The 22,500-nt window shown below is 35.3% G+C and overlaps 1 protein-coding gene across 1 annotated transcript; it reads right to left on the bottom strand.

Annotated features, from left to right (window-relative positions):
* Positions 1–492: 492 nt before the first annotated feature.
* On the bottom strand, positions 493–21,804 carry RUVBL1 (RuvB like AAA ATPase 1). The gene is made up of 11 exons (XM_081939510.1): positions 21,491–21,804; positions 21,149–21,235; positions 16,715–16,847; positions 15,015–15,166; positions 13,450–13,539; positions 12,508–12,657; positions 11,897–11,960; positions 9,800–9,998; positions 7,471–7,573; positions 2,610–2,701; positions 493–1,633 (listed from the first exon to the last, which is right to left on the bottom strand). Exons 1-11 carry the CDS (start codon positions 21,629–21,631, stop codon positions 1,474–1,476), a joined length of 1,371 nt encoding a protein of 456 aa, XP_081795636.1. The 5' UTR covers positions 21,632–21,804; the 3' UTR covers positions 493–1,473.
* Between the last annotated feature and the right edge of the window lie 696 nt (positions 21,805–22,500).

The following is a 22,500-nucleotide window of genomic DNA, read 5'->3' as shown; positions in this document are numbered from 1 at the left end:
ACTTTTAAAATAATACATTAGGACCTCAAAGGATTTATCTGGCATAACCTAACTGGAAATATTGGCTTTTTAACAAAGATCATACACAGACCATGATTTGATAGTTTCAGTAGTTGTAAGTACTTTAGTATTGCAAAACACTACGCATTTTTAGTGCTTCTAAAATACTAATTCGATTTCACCAATTGAAGTTTAGGTTTATAGATATACATAGGTTTGTGTAAAACACTGAGGTCAAAGGAGCCTTTTCACATTATGCGCTTGTTGGAACAAAACACCCTGCATTTTGTCCAAGCTGGGGGGAAAAACCTGTATTGTGTAATTATTTTTTAAAATAACCCATTCGCGGAAGAGTATTAATCACTAAACCAAAAGGCACACATTTTTACTGCCATTTGTCAGAGGTAGTAAATATACAGTAGAGGAAGACAACTCAATTTAGTATACTTCTGAAACAAAAATATTTTGGAAATAAAAAACTGTGCTACCTGCCAGAAGGGAAATATATTGGCATTTACTATGGAGAAATTAAAAATTCAGAGGTTGTAATAAGTTGTTATACCTATGAGTTTTATGTGTTGTACTTTCTTTTTCTAGGTAATTTCCCAAATATAACAATACACATTTACAGAAGAATTATGTTCCTATCAGTTCCCAGGTTTTGTAAAAATATACTGTAATTGGGTTTAAGCTTGCATAATAATGTTAAACAGAAGCAGCTGTGAGTGAGAAAAAATATTATTTTCAATCAAATGTCCTTTCACTAAAGATTATAAAAAAAGCCCTATTTGAATTTCATAGAGTGGCATCAAATCTTCCAAAGTTGTTGAAGTGTATATATTTGCAAGAGATCATAAATCATCCAGCTTTAGATCTCTTTGCTACAGCGTTGGCCATCGACATTGCAAAAAGTATATCAACACTGAGAGCATTCTTGACGTACTTACAAGCAAGACTAATTCCTATTTTGAATTAAGAATGCTGCCTCCTTCCTCAACTGTACCAGCTTAGCAAAAAAACTTGCCACCCATCTCAATTTTACTTACAGAAAATGTCAAAACAGGTAACTTTTACTGGGTAAAAGTTCTTCTTGAAAAGATCAACATTTGAGTCACAAACCAAAATTAGTGATTTTTTTTAATTAAACATCTCCACAATTTTAACACAATATTTAAAAGGTAATATATTCTGTTTAGATATGAATACATGAGCAATCAAATCTAAAACAGTCAGAAGAATTTGCCAGATGCATCCATTTCATATAGCACAAACATGAGATATCATGTTACCACAAGCCAAGATATCACCACATTCCCTCTAAATAATTAGGAACACAGATTTGATCCTACTGTAAACAAGTAATTTGATATATGAAGTTTTCAGTTCTCTGAGATAATTATTCTGCCTCTTTCTTTGAAGAACTTGGAGAATGTATAAATCAGTTCTGAATGTTAGAAAGCTGAACAAATGTCTTTACTTCATGTATTTTTCCTGTTGATCAGCCAGGATTTTTGCTGAGGATTTGGCATCATAGAAGAGTTCATTTATTTCTTCAACATGTTCTTTGTCTATGCTATCTTTCCCATTTATTTTGGCTAGCAGATTGGCTGGGGTGAGTAACTGCACAGCATACCTATAGCCAAATAATAAAAACAATAGTAATAAGCAATGATCAAATAAACATGCCAATTATAATTACAAACAAAACAGAAAATTTCTCAAGAGACATGTAAAAATATTTATTATAAATGCAGCAGCTTGGTCTCCAGATGTTACCAATATATTTTGTGGTTGGAAATATCAAAGACTTAGGCAAGGCACTAATTATGGAATTAAGAGTTACCAAAACAATTTGCTGTAGACAGTGATGCGATAACCTGTGAAACAAAATTTAAAAATCTCTTTCCTTTACTTCATAGAAATAACTGAAGAACTACAGAATCCATGTTCACAATTATGACATTTTACTGTAAGCAATAATTTATGTTCTAAACATTCTAGCCCTAATGCAGATTTTATGTTAAATGCAGTGGCTGTGTTACTAAAAGAAAGTTTTAGAAAGATGGCATAACAAAAATTAGTTTAATCTAGCTGAATCAGTTAAACTCCGTCAGTTAAATCAATTACCAAGAAGTATTTTGATTTTGCATAACACTTATGTAAGGGCTGCAAACATTTCAATAGTTCTGTATCATTTGGAAGTTAAAGTCTTCAGCAATCACTGGAAGCTACAACAGGCTTAGCAGTTGATTCTGATTACTTAATGAAAGAATAGTAAAATGCAGTGTGAAAAAAAGCAGCAGGATTCCCTTTATTAACTATATGGCCTATTTTTATAGGATATTAATTTCTGCAATTATTATTTCTACTACTTTTCAGTTGTAAGTAGCTGTTTGCCTAAGAATTGCTGGATTAAAGAAGAGAAGGAAGAGGAGGACTAGAAGTGAAATGTCAGAGAGGGAGAAGCTCTAAATTTGGTCATTATTGTGGATGAGATATTTCACCAGATGTCCTATGACAGTTAGATGAATAATAGCTGTCTCTTCCCATCCAACTTTATCCCATTTCCAAACCGAATATCATTATATATTTATATTTTTCGTGCTTACCTTAATGTGGTTTTGGTGCCAATTTCCCCAAGATGATTCAGTGCTTCCTCACTAATATTTATGCTCTCTATTTGAGCTCGAAGTTTTATGATCTGATGAGGGGGAAAAACAGGATAAAAATGCATTTATATTACAAATTGCCTTTGGGGAAAAATATCTTACATTTGAGTATATGGCATATTATAGCATCTAGGGTTTATAAAATCGTATGTTTTAGGGGGCAGTTTATTTTAATTCTGACTTTATATCCAATTTGAAATATACAGTCTCAGTTCCTTTAAACTTATAATTGGAAAAATACTAGGGGGAATTCACTGATAACTCTTTGTATTTCTAAAACATGAAAGAAAATGAACGGACTGACCGAAGGAACTACAGCGCACCAATTCCCACTTGGAGTACTGAGCAGCCTAATTTCTTTGGAAAGTCACAATTGCTCTTTCAAGGCTCAAATGCACATCAAAGTTTTTAGCATCCTGATAAATAAGATGGTTAAAGATGTAAGAAATTTTGTCTGTTAGTGTCACCCTCCCACAAAACCATTCAGATAAATCTAATCTATCATGAACAGTCTCCAACTTGTACTGGTTTGAAGATTTTTGTAAAGTTGAAAAAGAAGATATCGCCAATAAGTCTGACTATGGAGAGCTCTAACAAAAAAGTGGCACTAGGCTCCCTGCAGTCCATATTACCAGCTGAGTGATAAGGGGCAGACTGGATAATGATGTTGTGTTATAGTGTTGAGATAACTCTGGAACTGTGAGTCTCATATAATACAGGTATTTTTCACTTTGGCAGCTTGGTAAACAAGATATCAAGAAGCACTCGTTTAAATTAAAGCCATAAAAATGCAACACCAAGAGAATCAGAACGTGGAAGAGGAGAAGAGGGGGATGAGCATGCAATTGGGATTGATATAATAAAAGATATCTGGATTATAAGGTTTCTTATTGAGGTTTCTTTTTGTAGTGCTCATCACTGACGAATAAAGATTAAGAAATCATCTTCCTCTAGCTAGACTTTTCCTTTCTTTGTGAAGAGTTAATATCTCTAATTCAAAACTGAACTCCATTCTTAAAAAAACAGCAACCCCAAAGCAGATGAACTTTGCAATTCCAACCACAGCGATCACGTTGTTTTCAGTTTAGGTTTTTTGATCCATAGTCCAAAACATCTTAAGGCAAGTTTACAGAAGTTTCAAAAAGGGCATGTGATGTACCGTGTCACAATTGTTGTCCATTTGAACTGAAACAACTCTTTCTTCTTCACATTCTAATTCATAAAGCCAGAGGGTAACCCTACATTGGCTAAAAGATGCACTTTTTTTGGCTTTTGTTTCATAGCAGAGAATGGAGTCATGCCTCATAAAACAGCTGGGCTTTCACATACATTTTAAAGATTTGCACAACATTTTAGTTCTTTCAACCTCAAATATTAGAAAAAGATGCCAAAAATCTTTGGCGGCAAACCACCAAATTTTGGAACAGGGATCAGAATGGAATATAAAAGCGCAAAATGTAGCTTGACTTGCTCACCTGTCTACTTGTTTGAAGATTTAAATACAAGAGTACAATTTTGGCACATACAAGTTCTTTGAAAAAATGACAAATAAATCCAGCAAATAATTTCCATACAGTAAACAACATTCACTGCTGAGATCAACAGTGAGGCACCTAACCTTGCAACTTTTCTGACAAAGTTAGTGAACTGGCTGCCAATTAGCCATCAAATCATGTTCCAAGTTTGGACTTTGATATACAGTTCTAAACAACTTGGTACCACTTCTGCGGTTACAAATCTGGGGATGATCATCAACATTACCGAGAAGTCTCACAGAGGATAGCAAGGAAAAAGAGGGACGTCTTTTTATCTGCCCTCTGAAAGGTTTCTCCACTCTCAAAATTAAAAAGGGATCACAACTGTATTGCTTAGATCTGTTTTGAAGATCTACTTCTTCAGCCAGGACTTCTCAATATGAATGGTTTTGCTTTCATCCTTTCCAAATTCAATTTGCATAGCTCTTCCAAGAGTTTAAATTTACTGTTAATCTATTACATTTTAACAGAGGTTTTAAACTGTAAACTGTTTCAAAACATAATAAAAGTATATAGAAAGTAGTATATAAATAAATATTCAATATATAAATTCTATTCGGGCAACTCTGAAAAATAAAATAAGAATTTAGATTCTACAGTAATTAATACTTTGCCCTTTAAAATGGTATTAATCTAGTATTTACTCTTGGTGGTTTTCCCCCCCACAAGAGTAAAGACAAGAGTAAAGCAATTTCAGTGTCTCTTCCCATGTCTTCATTTCTAGCCCTCTGAACATGTTTAATGTCCTTTGCAATACACTCTTCCGATTCTTTTGAATGCGTCTGAAATATGACGCCCAGAACCCAGCACACTACCTGAGGTAGAGGTTGACAGATTTAGTTATGGAAATTTTGCTTTCAACTGAAACAATCCACTTTTCTGTCCTTTGTACTAAATAGAACAAGTTTCCATTTAAAAATATTTAGAAAGAATGCACAGAACATTATATTTAATTTAAAGTAAGAATTATTGCTTTCATGAAGTCAGTTTCTCCATCTCACCTCCTTTGTGACTGATAAATTTAATCAAACAATACAGAAGCTCATCTTCCAAATTCTTTCAAAAATCAACAGTTCATAAAATAGACTTTTAACCATTTAACAGCCCACAGGGGAAGATTCAGTGGCAACTTAATGGGGTATATAATTTATAAATGTTCACAGAAAAGACTGGCAAATTCTACGCAAATCAAAGCTGCTTGAAGTTATGCAATATATCTTTATCATCCTTCATGCTTCTGAAAAAGCAAGTCACAATGTGGAACGCAATATAGGAACCCTTGAATTTATTTTCTTGACAATGACACAACTTCTGAATTATCTTTATATACAGATTAAGGCCTCTTTGACACCATCTGTACCCTGTGATTAGCCCTAGTATAATTTACATTATTCTGTCATATATAAAAATCCATCCCAAATATCAATGCTGCTAATTTTTTTTTAAAGCACACAAAAGCCTCCTCATACTAAAGGAAATGATGCTGTACTGGTATATTTACGTTCAATAAATGTTTCTGTTCCTCCTTGGCACTTATCCAGCAAGAGAGACTATTATCTGGTGACAATGCTTTCCACCACTGACACTATCTCTTAAATAATACAAAGAATTGACATGATAAACTGCAGTAGCTTCTTTATATGTCAATCCATAGTATGGAGACACTAATGAGGGGAATCATTGACCAGATATTTCATAATAACATTCAAGAATTATAATCAATGCACGCACTAAGATGGATCTGGAGATTTCAGAAATATTATTTTGCATGTTGGAAAACTGTGAAGGCCAGATTTCTCTTGGAAAGCGTTAACAAAGGTTGCTCTGTTCTCTTTAGATCAATTGAATGATGGATACACGAATACCATAAGGAACTAATGGCAGAAAATGAACTCTACCCCGTTTCCCCGAAAATAAAACCTCCCCGGATAATAAGCCCAATCGGACTTTTGAGGACATGCGCTAAAATAAACCCTCCCCTGAAAATAAGCCCTCCCCGAAAATATTGCAACACAACAGCAGCCGAGGTGACCATGTCGCTGCCTCCTGCACTTCAAAAATAATAAGACTTCCCCAGAAATAAGGCCAAGTGCTTATTTCAGGGGTCAAAAGAAAATAAGACCCTGTCTTATTTTCGGGGAAACACGGTAGGAATTTACATGTGCACACTCTTCAAGACATTTTAGCATGCAAGTGCTTTTCTAATCTTAAGAAAGATGAAGTCTTATACCCCTGTATTCCATATTTGTGTGCCTAGAAACATAAATATATTTGAAGATAATTATTAGCAACTGCTTTGTTAATGTAGCTTGCCCACTATTAATGTAAGTAAAAATAAAAAACAAACTGGAGGCCTTTGCACAGATTCATCTGGTGTGCCAATTTGGTCTTTTTCTATATCAGGAGGCCCCATTGCTAGTCGCTACCTAAACTGTTTCTTGGTTTGATGACTGCAATGCACTCTGCATGAGATTGCCCTTGAAAACTACTTGGAAGCTACAACAGGTGCACAATGGAGTAATGTATTAGTATATGTCACTGTGCCCATGTGACTCCTCTACCTCATGAACTGCACTGGTTTTCAATTAGTTATATTCAAAGGACTGAGTATAAACCTTTACAGCTCAAAACCAGGATATCTCCAAGGCAGACTGTCTATTAGTGCCCATCTGGTAAGATCTGGTAGCATTGGAACACTCCATGTCCCCCTGCTAAAATAATGTCATCTCTTTGGGGATGGGCCATCTCTTGCCCCCACCCTAATGTCCTTTATTAAACAACTGAAAACCTGGCCATGTCAGTAGACCTTAGGAATAAAATGAGTGATCCCACTTCTGATATTGACTCGATTTTGACTGACCAATGTTTATAGATTCTATAACTATAGCAAAGTTTCCCTGACATCAGCCCTGAATACTTTTTGCATTGTTCCCCCTTTCTGTTGTTTTAAATTGTAATAGTTTCATATTGTACATCACCTAGAGTTGCTGTGGTAATTGAACTGGTTTCATTAAAAAAAAAAGCAAATATGAAGTTCAAACATATACTTAAGCATAATTTTCAGCCAAGGCAGACTTGTTCATGCATGTGACTGACAGTATAGTATGCTAACAAATAGAAAAACCTTTGAAAAATAACTTTCAAAAGAATTTGTAGTCACATTTGAATAAGAATCGGCTGCTTCATTTTACACTTTAATTACCTAAGTAAAGTTCCATAAAGTCATTTGCTGCCCATTACCCAAATGTTATATATGAAAGAATTACCTGTTTCATTTCTTGTGGTGTATATAACATGGTTCTAATTATCATTACCCGGTCCAGAAGATCCAGAGGTATCCCATGTGGAGAGATAATATCTTCGGTCCCTCTGAAAAAATATAAAGGAAAGTTTAGGCTTCTATATAACATCAGCATGCAATTTAACTATTAACCTCCTTCCTGACAGACAATTATTTACATAGTCTAAGAATATTTTTTTGTGTGTGGAAAACTTCATTTCTCCATTAGAGGGCACCCCAGTTTCATATGAAACGTCATTCATTTCAGATTATTACTTAAAATCCTTGATTCTATTTGGGGTTGATAGGATGGGATAAGGAATGAGAAAGTGACTAGCGCTCAAGTGCAGTAATGTATCTTTCCTTAAAACGAAGAGGGATTTATTTCTAAAAATGGAATTAAGAGCGCATATTCTTTTTATAAAATGTGATATATATATATATTCATAATTGGCTGATACTTGGGAAATTTCAGATTGTAATAGTCTCCACTATATGAAGCCAAAATATATTCTGAAAAAGTAGGGGGAATACCTAATTTATAGAATTTATGGAGAAGAAAGAAGGCTATATGCCTAATAGAGAGAGAAAAGGATAGTATGATTATCATTTTTGAAATGCCATATTTATTTTCTGCATCGTGATAATAATGATTGTTTGTTTGTTTTAGTGTGAAGCTGAATTTTGAAAGATCACATAGTTTAAAGAACAAAGAAGACAGGCCAAAAATTGTACTGTTATTAAGATTTTGCTTTAGCTATTGTTAGGATAACTGCCGCTGCCTTATTCCTAATATTTGGAGTTAAACTGTTATAACAGCATTTATATTTTTAAAAACAAAAAACTAGAGAAAGCATAATATGTGCAGCACCTAGAACAGTGGTTCCCAACGTGGGGTGCAGGCCCCACAGGAGGACAATTTGATTTTTAATGGGGGCATTTTGAACATTTTTAAAACCAAGTTAATGACCTTTTAGGGTCTGCATGTGTAGAGTTCACTTTTTGAATAAAATAAGAATTATATGTCACAAGGAAGGCATCAGGATTTTAGAGATGCTTAGGTGGGCATGGCCAAATAAAGGTTGGGAACCACTGATCTAGAACAACATCAAAGAGAAGGAGAGGGCAGATATGTTCACAGGAAAGGCACCAAAGGATTTTATTCTTTTTTTCTTTGCATTCTCGACCTTTTCTTCTTGATGTAATTTTATTATACTACTTATATGTTGCTTTGTGAACCTTGTTTTTCTTCTATCATGAACAGAAATTGAACAAAATTAACTAAATGTTAAGAAACAGTAAAAAGAAGAAACACATTTTTAATGTCTTTGCTTCATATTCATTACTGTTGCTATACCTGTAGAAAACATGATGAGCTGTGAAAATATTCAATCAAACCACGCTTATCATCTGGAAGACATTTACAAGCTTTGGAGTATCACTAACATGGACCCATATGAATCATGGAATAGGTCAGAATTTACAAGCTCTTGAAGCAATAAGGATATAAAAGCATTTCCATCCTAAAATCAAGTGCTAACAGAAGACTAGAATAAACCAAATCACTAATGAGCTTAGTAATCAAGGAAGCATAATTGTTTTTGAAAGTTAAATCATGACACCCCAAAGACAACAAATAATTTTTCTTGATTTGTATCATATACAATGAATATGCAGAAAAGAAGGCAAAATGTAAATACATAGATGAACCCTCAAAGAATTTAGATAAATTTAAGCAATATCAAAATGATGGCTAAAAACGTTTGATATTTAGCTCTTAGCAGTATAGCATACAGTTAAATCCTTGAAAAAACAACAAATCTCATCATGCTAAAATTAGCATTAACTGTTATTGTAATTATACATTAAAAGGTGCAATGCCAAGACATGCTATAGTTAAATAAGCACTGATATTTCATAACATGTACGTTGCATGATGCAACCCCAAAACTTATTTCAGTGTAAAATAATTTGAGAAGCAAAGACAAAAGCTGTCAAGATCAAAATGATATCTGTTTCAGGCTATGAAAAACAAGCAAGTCAAAAACGAAGAAACGGAAACTGGTGGGTACAGAAGCAGGAGAATAGTCAGATAGCGTCAGTGTTGAAAATTATTAAACAGCATATTGAAAATTCATCTGGGGAAAGAGCAAGGCAAATAAACAGAGTAAATTTGGATAGCTGGGTGTGTGTGTGTGTCACAAGAGAGGAGGAACACCCCCCCCCCCATTTTTCAAGAAACACACTAAATCTTGATCACTGCAACATGAAATCTCTCTCCCCTACGGGGAAGGACTAAGCTTTAAGCACTGTACCTGATTACGCAGTTTCCCCGGTTGGAGGCAAAGATGACTATCGGAGCAATAGTAGATTCCAACGCTCGATGCAAATATGTGAAGCACTCAATATCCAGCATGTGAACTTCGTCCACAAAAAGTACGCCGGGGACTAACTCTGCAATGCCTTGATCGATGTATTTATTCACCACCTTGTTGATCTCGCCTCGAAGCTTGTCTGAATGGAAAAGAAACAGCAGACTTCTAGATATCATTTCATCAGTATTCTTTTCCCGAAAAATATACAGCTCTGTAGAAGCGTATCTAATGTACAAGACCATTTCTTTAAAATACATTTAAATAAATGACGTCAAGCATTTTTTCATAAATGCAATGCAATCCAATTAATATTGGAGTGTTAACTTTTGGACAAACCCCCTCCCACAAAACTCTTAATCGTTTTGATGAATCTAGTTTCTTCACTTTCCCTATTATAAAAGGTATTCTGTGAGATACTGGTTTGTTTGGCTCAAGACTTCTGGCAGCAAAACAAACATTTATACTAGTAAATTTGCTAACCCACAGATAAGCCCTGAGCCTATATTATTTGTTACCTGCCAAAAATTCAGGATTCTTTCATTTATCTGTACTATTCCTATCAGTTTCCTACAGGATCAGACTCTTTCTAGTTTTGGTGAAAAACTTTAAAACAGGCTAAGTAAATTATCACTGAATGACACTTTCTCAAGTTTCTCATTTTTGAAGTATTACAATTTGGAATAATCTCTTGTAAATGTTGTCTTTTAAATGACAATGTATATACTGAAGTATATACCAAATAAACCAAGTCAAATAAATATTTATTAAAGGTAGTCGAGTTATGATTGGAATTGGGACGGGAATTTCCAACGCTAATACAATGTGGCTGTAAAGTAGGGTATCACGTAACCATACCACTTAAGTGATGGCATTCCTTGCAATCCCAGTTGCCATTGTTAAGGAAGGTTGATGCGTTGTTAAGCAAGCACCTCCTTGCAACTTTCTTGTCGCCTTCCAACAAGAAGTCAATGGGTGTGCAGTCGACAGGCAGCTAAATGGCTGTTGCTGAGTGGGAGAGTGAATGAGGGGTGTGCATGTGGCTGAAGATGAATGGCAGAGTGCGATGGGGCTTCAGGATGTTATGAAAGTGGCCAGGGAGGCATGGCAAAAGAGCAGTGTAAAAGATGGCTAGGCCGAGCCCAAGGGAAGGGTCAAACGCGTCATCAGTCTTGAGACCCTTCCTGCCCACAAGAGATCCAGCGTTCTTTCAATTCTGTTGACTCTTATCTACCACCAATTTTCTTTGACCACTAATGGTTCAGATTCTTATAGGGAGTATTAGCAAACAATAAGCTTGTATTCATTTGAACAGCCTTGGCTCTTGATTTCCTATGCTTGACAAGCAGCAAAGTTTGACCCCATTGCACAAGAGGCCAAGGAGGCACAGGGAGTGCAATAAAGCTTAGAGAGTGTGTGTTGCTGGCTCGCAAGGGTAACATGAGTGAAGAGAATCTGGGATGGTGCACAGGTGGAGGAGACTTACCGGTATAACTTGCAACTTCCCCATTGTCTTTATTTCTAGGAAGTGGGTGCTGCAACCATTTTTAGTTTGAACCGGTTACCAACTGCCCAGATTGTAAAAATGTGAGGAATGGCAGGAATGGCAAGAATCTCAAGAACTAAATACAGGTAATGCTCAGTTAACAACCACATATTCAATGTCACTGTACTTTTGAATGGTTACTGAACAAGTGGTTGTTAACTGAACATTACCTGTATTAAGACATCCTCTACTGATGGCCATTTCAGAATGAATGCAAAATTCTGTAATGTATCAATATTGTGACAAACTACCTTATGCTAGTTTCATTAAGTGTACCCACATTTGTATTGGATTGTGATTTCTAACAATTACACATTAATGATTACATTTCATTCAATTTTAATTATCCCAAGCAATACAGGCCTTGTTTCCTCTATGCATACAGATTGCTTTTTCAATGCCTCTTTTAAAAACTTAACATGATGCATTAATGTATCACCAAATTAAATAGAATTACTTCAATAAGAAAAAGATGAGAGAGATATTTGGAGCACCTGTGATTTCAGTTTTCTTTGGTTTCATTAGTTGTCCCATCATGGAAAGGATGTCTTGTCCACCCTACAGAAAATTGATTTGTGAATTAATGAAACTTTTTAAAAGTCTAATAAAGGACTGCTTGTACAGAAAGATTTATTAAGACTATAAGAATGTTGAGCTAAAAATAAAGTTTTCAAGTTCTTTATATCAACCAATTTCTAGTAACTCATAATTATTTTAAAATTGAAAGTCTATATGAAAATCCACCTATGTAATATCGATGATTTTTAAAATTTAAAAAAATGGATTTGTTTTTATTTTTATCAAATTTATTTTAATAAAATGCTTTTGGAGCAAAAACCTATCTAAATGTACTTGTCGATTTAAGATACATTAATAATTTAGTTTATTCAGAATGAAATGGAGCTTAGTTATGTAGCACAAGGCTGTATATTCTGCAATATTAGAACTGTCGGTAAGTTAACAGCAGGGGGTCAGACAGGGAACCACTCAGAGATGACAGTTTCTCTTTAAAAATAATGATTTAAATCAAGTTGACTTAAGTCAAATCCATCCTGCCGTTAACCATTTTCCTTTTCTGTATGTGCATACAGTTTGCCATTCGTACCTGAGGTCGAGCATTGGCTACATCCAAATCATGTAGTGTGACATCCTGGATAATTTCTTTCTTCTTGTGCACATCACCCTTTGGCAAGGGAACATATTCTTCAGCCTCAAGGTCAAATTCAGTAGCATAGGTGTCACACCTACCTTGCCTCTGTGGAGGAGAATTTAGAAATCATACCCACTATATTTATAGTTAGTGTTATTACAAATATTCAGAGTGACATATAGGCTGATAAACAAAGGTCTAGTTTTATAGTTATGCACACGACAAGCTCTGGTTGAGAGTTTTGAAAATGCCAGACTTGTCCTTGAAAATGAAAAGCTATGAAATTCTACTGTCATTTTTCTGGAAATGAAGAAAATGGAGTAAAGGACAAATCCAACTGATTTGGTAGAAAGTGTAGAAATTGTTTTAGATTCCTTTGGACATGAATGATTTATTGTTTGATACAAAATATTATGCTTGTCTATTAAACACCAAGTATCTCTTTATACTACATTTTAAATCAGATAAGAGCAGCATGCTAACTAATGCAGCATTTCCTTCTAGATGCATATATCTTATGACAAAAAAAATCTACAGGGATAAAGATTAAAAGCTTTATGCATTTCTTATGAGCATGACTGAAATTACTTTAAATCTTCTTGCCTTGCTTTTATGAATAAGAAATACACAAGTTTCAAGTCAAGTATTAAAAATCAACGAGGAACATTCATTGCAATTGTAACCCAGGGTCTCAGATAAAATTACCTTATTTATGAATTGCATTACTACTTTCTTTAGCGGTGGAATTCATGTAAGAAAAAGAGATTTCAGACGTCGAGAAAAAGGTAACATATACTAGAAGGGATTAAGGTTGTTAGGACAATAAGACTTTTTACCAAAGGAGACAGGAAGGCAGGTCAAAATACACAGAGCTTCACGGCTACTTTCTTGCTTTACCTTGACAGCTCCACTGTTTGCTTCAATATAAATGACATCGCCAGCTTCTACCCTTTCCTTTTGCAAACTTTCAAATATGCTGGGATCCAACTGGAGTTAGAGAAAATAAACAATGATTAACTACATTAACATCAAGATCAGACAACCTGGTTTTATAAAAATCATGTTTGATTCTACAAAAAGCCATCCAAGAAGCAATATTTATAGCACTGGAAGAACATGCTCTAGGAATTTAGATTTATCTACATTTAGAATGAGCTAATTTGTCAAATTCAACTACTAGTTGGATTGATTTAATGCATTCTGCAATTATAATATAAATATTTTAAATTCAATATTATACTGTAGCATTCAGATGGTATTTCAGTTGCTTTTACATATTCTTCTTATGCCATCATTTAAACATCAGATACTCTGGAGAGGTAAAACTCCAAGATACAACAGTGGTTGACGTATCATTTAAACCCCTCTAATTAATTGGCTATAACTGATTCAAAGCCACTGTCACATAAGCCATAAAAATTTATAAAACACACTAACTAAATTCACACAAAATGCTAACCTAAAAACTATACTTTTTAACTCATGCCAAAACACCTTTTTAAATGGACTTTTCAGTTGATTGTCAATGACTGATTTTAATTGTTTTTAACAGGATATTTAACTATTGTGAAATTTTGATGGCTGTCAAATTATCAGGCTTTCTAGGGGGGAAAAGGTGTGAATAAGGGCATGGTGATCACCATTACCCCAGGCTGCAGATTAGGAAGGAGGCCGGGGTGTTTTTAATATCTGCCAATAAAACACTGAGACTAGCTTTCCTTGCCCTGAAATAAGAAAAGCAGTCTGAGAGGCATGGCTTCCTCATGTTCATGGGAAAGTCTAAATTGCAGAAAGAAACCCTGGGATATGCTGCTTTAGAGTGCACAGAAACACTTCAATTTATAAAATCCAGTGCATTCGTGCCCTGTTTAGAATATTAGCTAACATGTCCTAGGCATATAGCATTGTGTTTTGTTGTTTCCCCTTTTTTTTCAAAAGGAAAGGTCGGAAGAGGTAACTTGGTGCACAGTAGGAGAGGTGGTAACCAATATTTTAAGTCTCTGGCAATATTGAACAAAAATACTTAGAAAAAGCCCCATTGGTTTTAACAGGCTCACTTCCAAGTAAGTATGAATAGGATTCCCAGTTGAAATGAATTATACAGCTCTTGAGAAATTATGTAGTAATTTAAAATGTCAAGTTTACATCACCGAGTAGAAGAAATGTTTATTTCAACTGTTTCTCTCAATGGGGGGATAGACAGGATCTATAAACAAAAGTACATGTGCCAAGCTAACTGAAAGATAATTGAAAATTCTAACTGGATCTTATATCCATTTGCAGAATAAACCTATAAAAGGAGACAAGTAAATTAAAACTTCCTCGAATCTCTTAATTTTTTTAAAAAAAAATTAAAAAAATCTGCTAATAAAACTTTCTTGAATTTCGTTTCCCTTTCTTTTTTATTCAAAAGACAGAACTATTAAGAAACTGAGCAACATTTGAAAAATGACCATAGCTACCTTTAGCTGTTTAGTTCCTTTTGCTGTTTTGAGTCCAATAATGACATGACTAATGGTTTTGCCGTATCCTCCCATAGGATTCTCAGTTTCGCAGGGAGTCAATTCTGTGACTTCTCCTTCATAAACTTCCTTGGTTTCTTTAATTCTTAGTCCTGTAAATATTCAATATACAAGTTACAGGCTGCCATTTTTATTGGATTACTCCAGATGGTCAACATCTCCAGGTAGGCTTGTCAATTCAATGGAAAGCTTTATGGAAAATAAATAATATATTCATAATAATAAAAATTCAAGTTTAGGACAAGGAAAAAGAAAAAAAGTTGTATTTCTCTGCATGCCCCCTCTGTTCACAAGATAATCAAACTTATTTTGGCAACCATCCCAAGCACTGGGGCAAGTCATGAAAAGGTATAACATCTTTATAATACTATCCCTGGATGCAACATCCCATTGTTTTCGATTTCCATTGCTATTTCTGATACTTATCTTGTATATTTTCAGTGCTTCTAAACTCAGGTTCAACTGATAAGAGCTAAAATTATATGTTGTTTTGTAAATTTGTCAAAATTAATTGCTGTTGCTTATCGCACTGTATCATAATTTAAGAGTGAAAATATATGTAATCGTACAAGAATTATTATTATTTTTTACATTGCTGGCACTAAAAGAATGTTTGGATTACCAATGTTATTTTAAAACATTAATACTTTCTGAAAGAGAAATCAGCCCAATATCAACGGATGTGGAAACATTTCCGTCACTAACATCAAATACTTGTTTAGAAGCATCTCCAGCCTAACCTCTAGAAAATATGAAGCTTCAACAATGTAGCTGGCTGTTAAATTATTGCTATCTCTAGGAATGACAAATGTGTTTGACACAGGTTTCAACTGTTGGTTCAAATTTCCAAATCTGACAGGTAACTCTTCATCACATCAAGGAAATATTGCAGACGGTGCTCTCTCCATCTTTGAACTCTCTCTCCATGAACCCTGCCAATTTAATTGTAACTTAAAGACCATAGATGATTGAAAGTCTCTTTCTTAGAAAAATCAATGAGTCACTTTTTTCAGTTGCAAGGACTGATGGAAACATTTCTTCACTTTAATGCTCCTGAATACTTAGATAATGGTCTGTGTTATATCATAGGCAGCACAGGGGGAATTAACAAATGTTGGACGCAATAATAAAAACAATTAAGCTATATTTAAGCAATACAAAAGTCTAAAAGGAATCGTGATATTAACTGTCAGCAGAAAGTAACTGAAGATTTTAGGTGCAAATGTTCGTTCGTCAAAAGGAGCAACTGGATGTATAAATTGAAATTTAAATATTTCAGTTAATAAATTCAATTAATAAAGAGAAATTTAACTCCAGAAACAAGTTATTCGACCTGTAAACTGCTTGATCAAATTTATTTGACAACATACTCAATTAGACTCAAAAAGTATCATTTGTATTACTTTTGACTGGTTTTAGCTAACATATCATAATATAGAAAACACCAGTTCATACAAAGACACTAGCAGACAAATCAGTCACTGTGCAAGAACACTGAAAAGAGAAGCAAACAAATGTGTCCCTCCAATCAAAGAATAAACACTATGCACTGAATACGAAAACGTTGGATGGCGCATGGATTTAATAAATAAATAAATTCTTACACACACACACACTTTTTTTTTCTTTAAGTCTCTTACCAATTGCTCTTCTGAAATTTTCCATCAAGACTTCTGTTTTCTTTATTTCAGTAGAATATACCTCACTTCCAACCATAGGACAAAAGGGAACCTTACTTCCTAGCTCTTGAGCAATAGCTAGAGCCAAAGCAGTCTGAAGACAAGAAAAAAAATCACAAAATATATAAATACACATTTAAATTATCCAACTAAAACTAATTTAAATTAGTGCAGAAAAATAATCATTTGATTTTAGTTCAATTTCTATAAAATAAATACTCTGGCTTGAATCCTGAATTGAATTCTCCTTCTACAAAATATTTTCTATGTCAGCTCAATAAAACTCTTTTGGACCCCTGAATTAGAAGGGAACTGACAAATAATGAATGTATCTTTGCCCGTTCTTCCGGTGGGAAACTCTGCTGATCCCAGTGCTTCCTGAAAACAGAAAGAGCCATTCTATTTATAGAAAAAAAGTTATGGATTCTAACCATTTTTATTCTGACCTCAGAGAAAAGAGACACAGGGGCCATCAGGACAAAAAGTTTTAATGTTAGTTGGCAGCAATTTAGCCTTTGAAAGCTATAATACTTGGAATATGGCATTATTGATTTATCATAAGGAGAGGAGTAATAAACATAGGAACTAAGTAATTTTTAACATCCATACTACTTTAAGGGTAAGACTTCACAATATTTGTAGCTGGAGGATGCATTTGGATTTTGACTGGCATGCCATTCCTCCAAAAGGAGACAAATCTAGGATAATACATGGGTGAGAATAGGGGAAATGCAATAACTGATAATTACATATAATGTTAAACTATCTAAGTAACGTTTCTTGCATTAGAAGGCAAAGTTAAATCATTTCATTCTTACCAAGTTGGAGGGCAACAAGAATTTAAAAGAAGCATCTGCAGGGGTTCTAACCAAACTCAAACTACGTCAGCAAATCTGAAGAATGACTCAGTGATCAACAGATAGGAAGAAAGCAGTTTACACATAAGTGAAGAGGAAAAAAAGAGCCTTTTGATGCGGGTGAAGAAGGAGAGTGCAAAAGCTGGCTTGAAACTCAACATTAAGAAAACTAAGACCATGGCATCCGGCCCTCTCAATTCCTGGCAAATAGATGGGGAAGAAATGGAAGTAGTGACAGCTTTTATTTTTCTGGGCATCAAGATCACCGCAGATGGGGACTGCAGCCAGGAAATAAAAAAAAAATGCTTGCTCCTGGGGAAGGAAAGCTATGGCAAATCTAGACAGCATACTTAAAAGCAGAGACATCACCCTACCAACAAAAGTGCATATATCCAAGGCTATGATTTTCCCAGTTGCAATGTATGGCTGTGAAAGTTGGACCATAACAAAGGCTGAGCACCAAAGAATTGAGATCTTTGAACTATGGTGCTGGAGAAGACTCCTGCGAGTCCCTTGGTCAAACTGGTCAGTCCTAGAGATGATCAACCCTGACTGCTCTTTAGAAGGCCAGATCCTGAAGATGAAACTCAAGTACCTTGGCCACCTAATGAGAAGGAAGGACTCACTGGAAAAGAGCCTAATGTTGGGAATGATTGAGGGCAAAAGAATGGGATGACAGAGAATGAGGTGGCTGGATGGAGTCATTGAAGCAGTAAGCGTGAGCTTAAATGGACTCTGGAGGATGGTAGAGAACAGGAAGGCCTGGAAGAACATTGTCCATGGGATCGCAATGGGTCGGATGTGACTTTGCAACCAACAATAATAAAAAAGGAGACTTAATGAATGTGTAGCTATTTCATAATACCCTTTATTTCACACTAACACTTAGGATCACCCAACACAGATGAAAGCCTTACATGGAAAAGGAGATGCCACATGTTCAACCTGGCTTTACAAAAGGCGAAGGAACAAGACACATGATGCACCATGGATAATTGAGAAAGCCAAAGAATTCCAAAAACAAGTACATGTCTGCTTCATTGATTATAGAAAGGAATTATATTGTGTCATTCACATCAAGATGTGGAATGTGTTTACGAAAATGGAAATCTCAGAATATCTTAGTTCTCATGTGAAATCTATCCCAAAATCAAAAACCAGTCCGGACAAAATCGGAACAGTGGTGCAGTGGTTAGAATGCAGTATTGCATTCAAACTCTATCCATAGCCTGGAGTTTAATCCTGGCAGGGCTCGAGGTTGACTCAGCCTTCCAAGGCTGGTAAAATGAGGAGCCAGATTTTTGGGGCCAATATATGTTGACATTGTAAACAACCCAGAGAATGCTGTAAAGCACTATGGGGCAATATATAAGTCTAAGAGCTATTGCTATTGAGACAAAGCTACACATTTTCCTCTTATTATTCAATTTATATGATATATACATAGCAAAGGAAGCTGGATTGGAAAATGAGTGTTGTTTCAAAACTGGAGGAAGAAATACTACTAACTACCTTATGCTGCTGATGCTACTCTGATTACTGAAAATGCCAATGATTTGCAAACCCTAGTAATCAAGGTCATGGAGTAGATTGAAAAAAGAGATAAGGTAAATATAAAGAAGACCAAATTAGTAACACAAGTTACATCAACTAGTGGAGATATTAAAGACGTAGATAGTTCCTTTATAGCAGATAGTGACTGACTATTCGCTATAAAGGAACCAAGTAAACACATCACAGAGTAGACTTGGAAGAGTAATGGTGAAGGCTTTGGAAAAATATATTTAGATACCATATGTCTGCAATACAAAAACAGAATCATGCAGCAAAGTTTTAGTCTGTAACACTCTATGGAAATGAAAGCTAGGTTTTGGAAAACAGTTCAGAAAAAGTATTAGTGTTTTTGGTGTTACAGAAAACTTCAGAGAATATCATGGACAGCCAAAGAAACTAACAAATATATCATAGAAAAATAATAATCTAGAGTTCTCACACTAGGCACCAATAACCAGCTCAAATTATCATATTTTACATATATTATGCAAGGATTTAGCTAGAGAAATTTAGCATGCTGGGCTGAGAAAGATGGAGGGAAAACAGAAAAAAAGAGGACAACACAAGTGGATGACTCAATTAGAGAGACAATGGGTATGCCACTGGAAGATCTAAAGGACTAGTTCGGAAGTAGATTGGCTGGAGAAAATCTAGGTAATTACTTAAAAGCTGGCACCAACCTGATGGCACATAATAAATAAAAAATAAATTAGCATTTATCCCTTAATGCATTTAATTATTTTTCACTTTTACAATATAAAAATTATTTTACTAATTTCAAGAGATTGCACATAGCCTTTAGTTTTAATATAATGCATCTGATTTGTAAAAGGCATTGGTAAGTAATCTGCTAATTTTATTGTGGCTCTAAAATTCTTTTGAGGAATAATTAGGAAAAAAGCATTTTCATCATACACTTTTATAACTTAGTTGGACATACGTCTTAGCAGAGAGAAAATAATTTTATAAGCTGTTTTAAAATTGTCAATTTTTAAGTAGATTTGCATTATAAGAACTAAAAAGAAACAAAAAAGAAATATTATGGTGTGTGTGTGTGTGTGTGTTTATATAGGACATTATGGGACTTGGTTTACATACAATAGGCTGTTAAACCAAATTTTGTTATGTCTCAGCATTTTATCATTCTAGCTGGGACTTTTGGATGATGCAGCTCCAGAAACTACCAAATTCTTTAGCTGAACCAGAGAGCAATCCGGGAATGAATAGATAGCAGTTTGGTGTAGCAGTTAAATCATTAGGCTAAAAACTAGGAGACAATGATTTCCAGGAGCACCTTAGGAAGAAAGTCATCTGGGTAGCCTTGGGCCAGTCACTTTCTCTCAGCTCAAGGAAGGAGGCAATGACAAACTTCTGGAAAACCTTGCCTGGAAAATACAGACTGCAAAACATGGAGACTATTCAGGCAGTCTCCAAGAATCAGACATAATTGAATAGAGAAAAAAAGACAGTACTATAATGATTACAATTTCTTTATTATTACTTTCAAGTTAAGGCTTTCCCCCAAATTATTATAGCATATAATGTCTATAAACTACAAGGAGTTGGCCTATACCTCTCTGGATAAAAGGATATTGAACTCAGTATTCTAAATCATTCTCTCTAAAACAAATGTTTCATGTTAAAATTGGGAAGATATTACATTCATTTTGTTATTGCGTTATGATCTCTAGTATCTCATGGTGTCTTTTCCCTAATTAAGATAATTTTAATTGCTTTGTATCACTTTTTATTACATTGTAAGTTGCCCAGAGTTGCTGTATCAGTGAAATGGGTTACATAAAAATGTAATAAGGGAAATATGTAAAAAAGCAAGCAAGCTATTATCAGTATCAAACGTTAACAATATCATTAATAGGTATAATACTTGAAAAGAAATGTCCTTAAATATTATTACACCAGGAACTTAAGTAACCACTAACGTATTTAAAAATCTGCTAAGAAAGAAATTAAGAAGATACCTTACCTTGCCTGTCCCTGGAGGTCCAGCCAGTAATACCGCTCTGCCAGCCATCTTCTTACTTTTGATTAATTCCACAATAACACCACAAGCCTTCAAGTAAAATGGAAACGTCAATGAGTTTGATGCAGCATAAGGATCGGGGGTGGTGGTGGTGGTGGTGCATTTTTCATCTAATAGTGCGTATGTGTGCGCGCGAGGGGGTATTTTTGCTGCTAAGGACACTCATCAAGTCCTATAGAACACGAGGTTGGAATGAGGATGATGAGACGTGAAACCGGCGCTAGTGATGGGGAAAACCGGGTCCTTGGCGGAAACATCTCCCAGGGAACCGAAACGCTCTCTTACCTCCCGCGCATTCTCCTGCCCCACCAGCCCGGCTGCCGCTGGCTTAGCCGCCCCGCTCTCGTCCAGCCCCAGGCCCTTGACATGGCTGTGGGCCGCGATGCGCTGGGTCTTCGAAGTGCTTTTCACCTCCTCGATCTTCATTCCGCTGGCCACGATTAGAAGCCAAGGGAAGGCCCGGTAGACTCAGTCACTGCGTCCCTCTCAGCCGTCCTCGCGGAGTTAATGCCAGCACTCGCGTGTTGCCAAGGTTCCCGGCGCCTAACCGTTCCATGCCCCGCCCCTTGCTGCCTATTGGCTAGAGGTCGAGAAATCTCTCTTGTCTTTGGGCAAATGTTTTGTCACTCAGGAAGTATAAATTTAGGCTCTGGACGGACAATTCAGCGTGGTGCACTTTGGAAGGTGCTCCGGTTTCACCATTAACTGCAGAAGAAGAGTACCGCATAAGAAGTGGCGAAAACGTATTTGGAACGCGCCGTCGTACAAGCGTTGTATTACAGCGCTGTAATTCTAACACATTCTAACAACAATATTAATAGATATGTTAGCGTTTACAGGGTAGGAGTCTTTGATTGGAAAATAAAGTTACGTTAGATAACAGTTTTTTGCAAGAGCAAAAACAATGAAGGAATTTAAAGATGAATATGGCCATTATAGATAGTTGACTGTCCCAAACTCAGTAGATTAAAAGTATGAAGCGTATAGTTTGTTTTAAAACAAAACTAGTGGAAATTGAAGGGGGTTTGTGGAAATTAGACTAAATTACACAGTGATATTCCTGACTGGTTGGCGGCAGTTTTATTATAGCATTACAACCTGCTAACTCTGATTTCGTATTATAACTTTTGTTATTTACAAAAAATAATTCGTGTGCAAAGGGGATCTTTAATAATGCTTTCATTAATTGGCTAAGATATGTATACTTTGCACAAATGCAAAGGTAATTTTTTGAGGATCTCTCTCTCTCTCTCTCTCTCTCTCTCTCTCTCTCTCTCTCTCTCTCTCTCTGGTTT

Source organism: Natrix helvetica (genome assembly GCF_964273705.1).
Source record: "Natrix helvetica genome assembly, chromosome: 1".
Taxonomy (NCBI): Eukaryota; Metazoa; Chordata; class Lepidosauria; order Squamata; family Natricidae; genus Natrix; species Natrix helvetica.
This window is presented reverse-complemented; position numbering and strand designations above follow the sequence as displayed.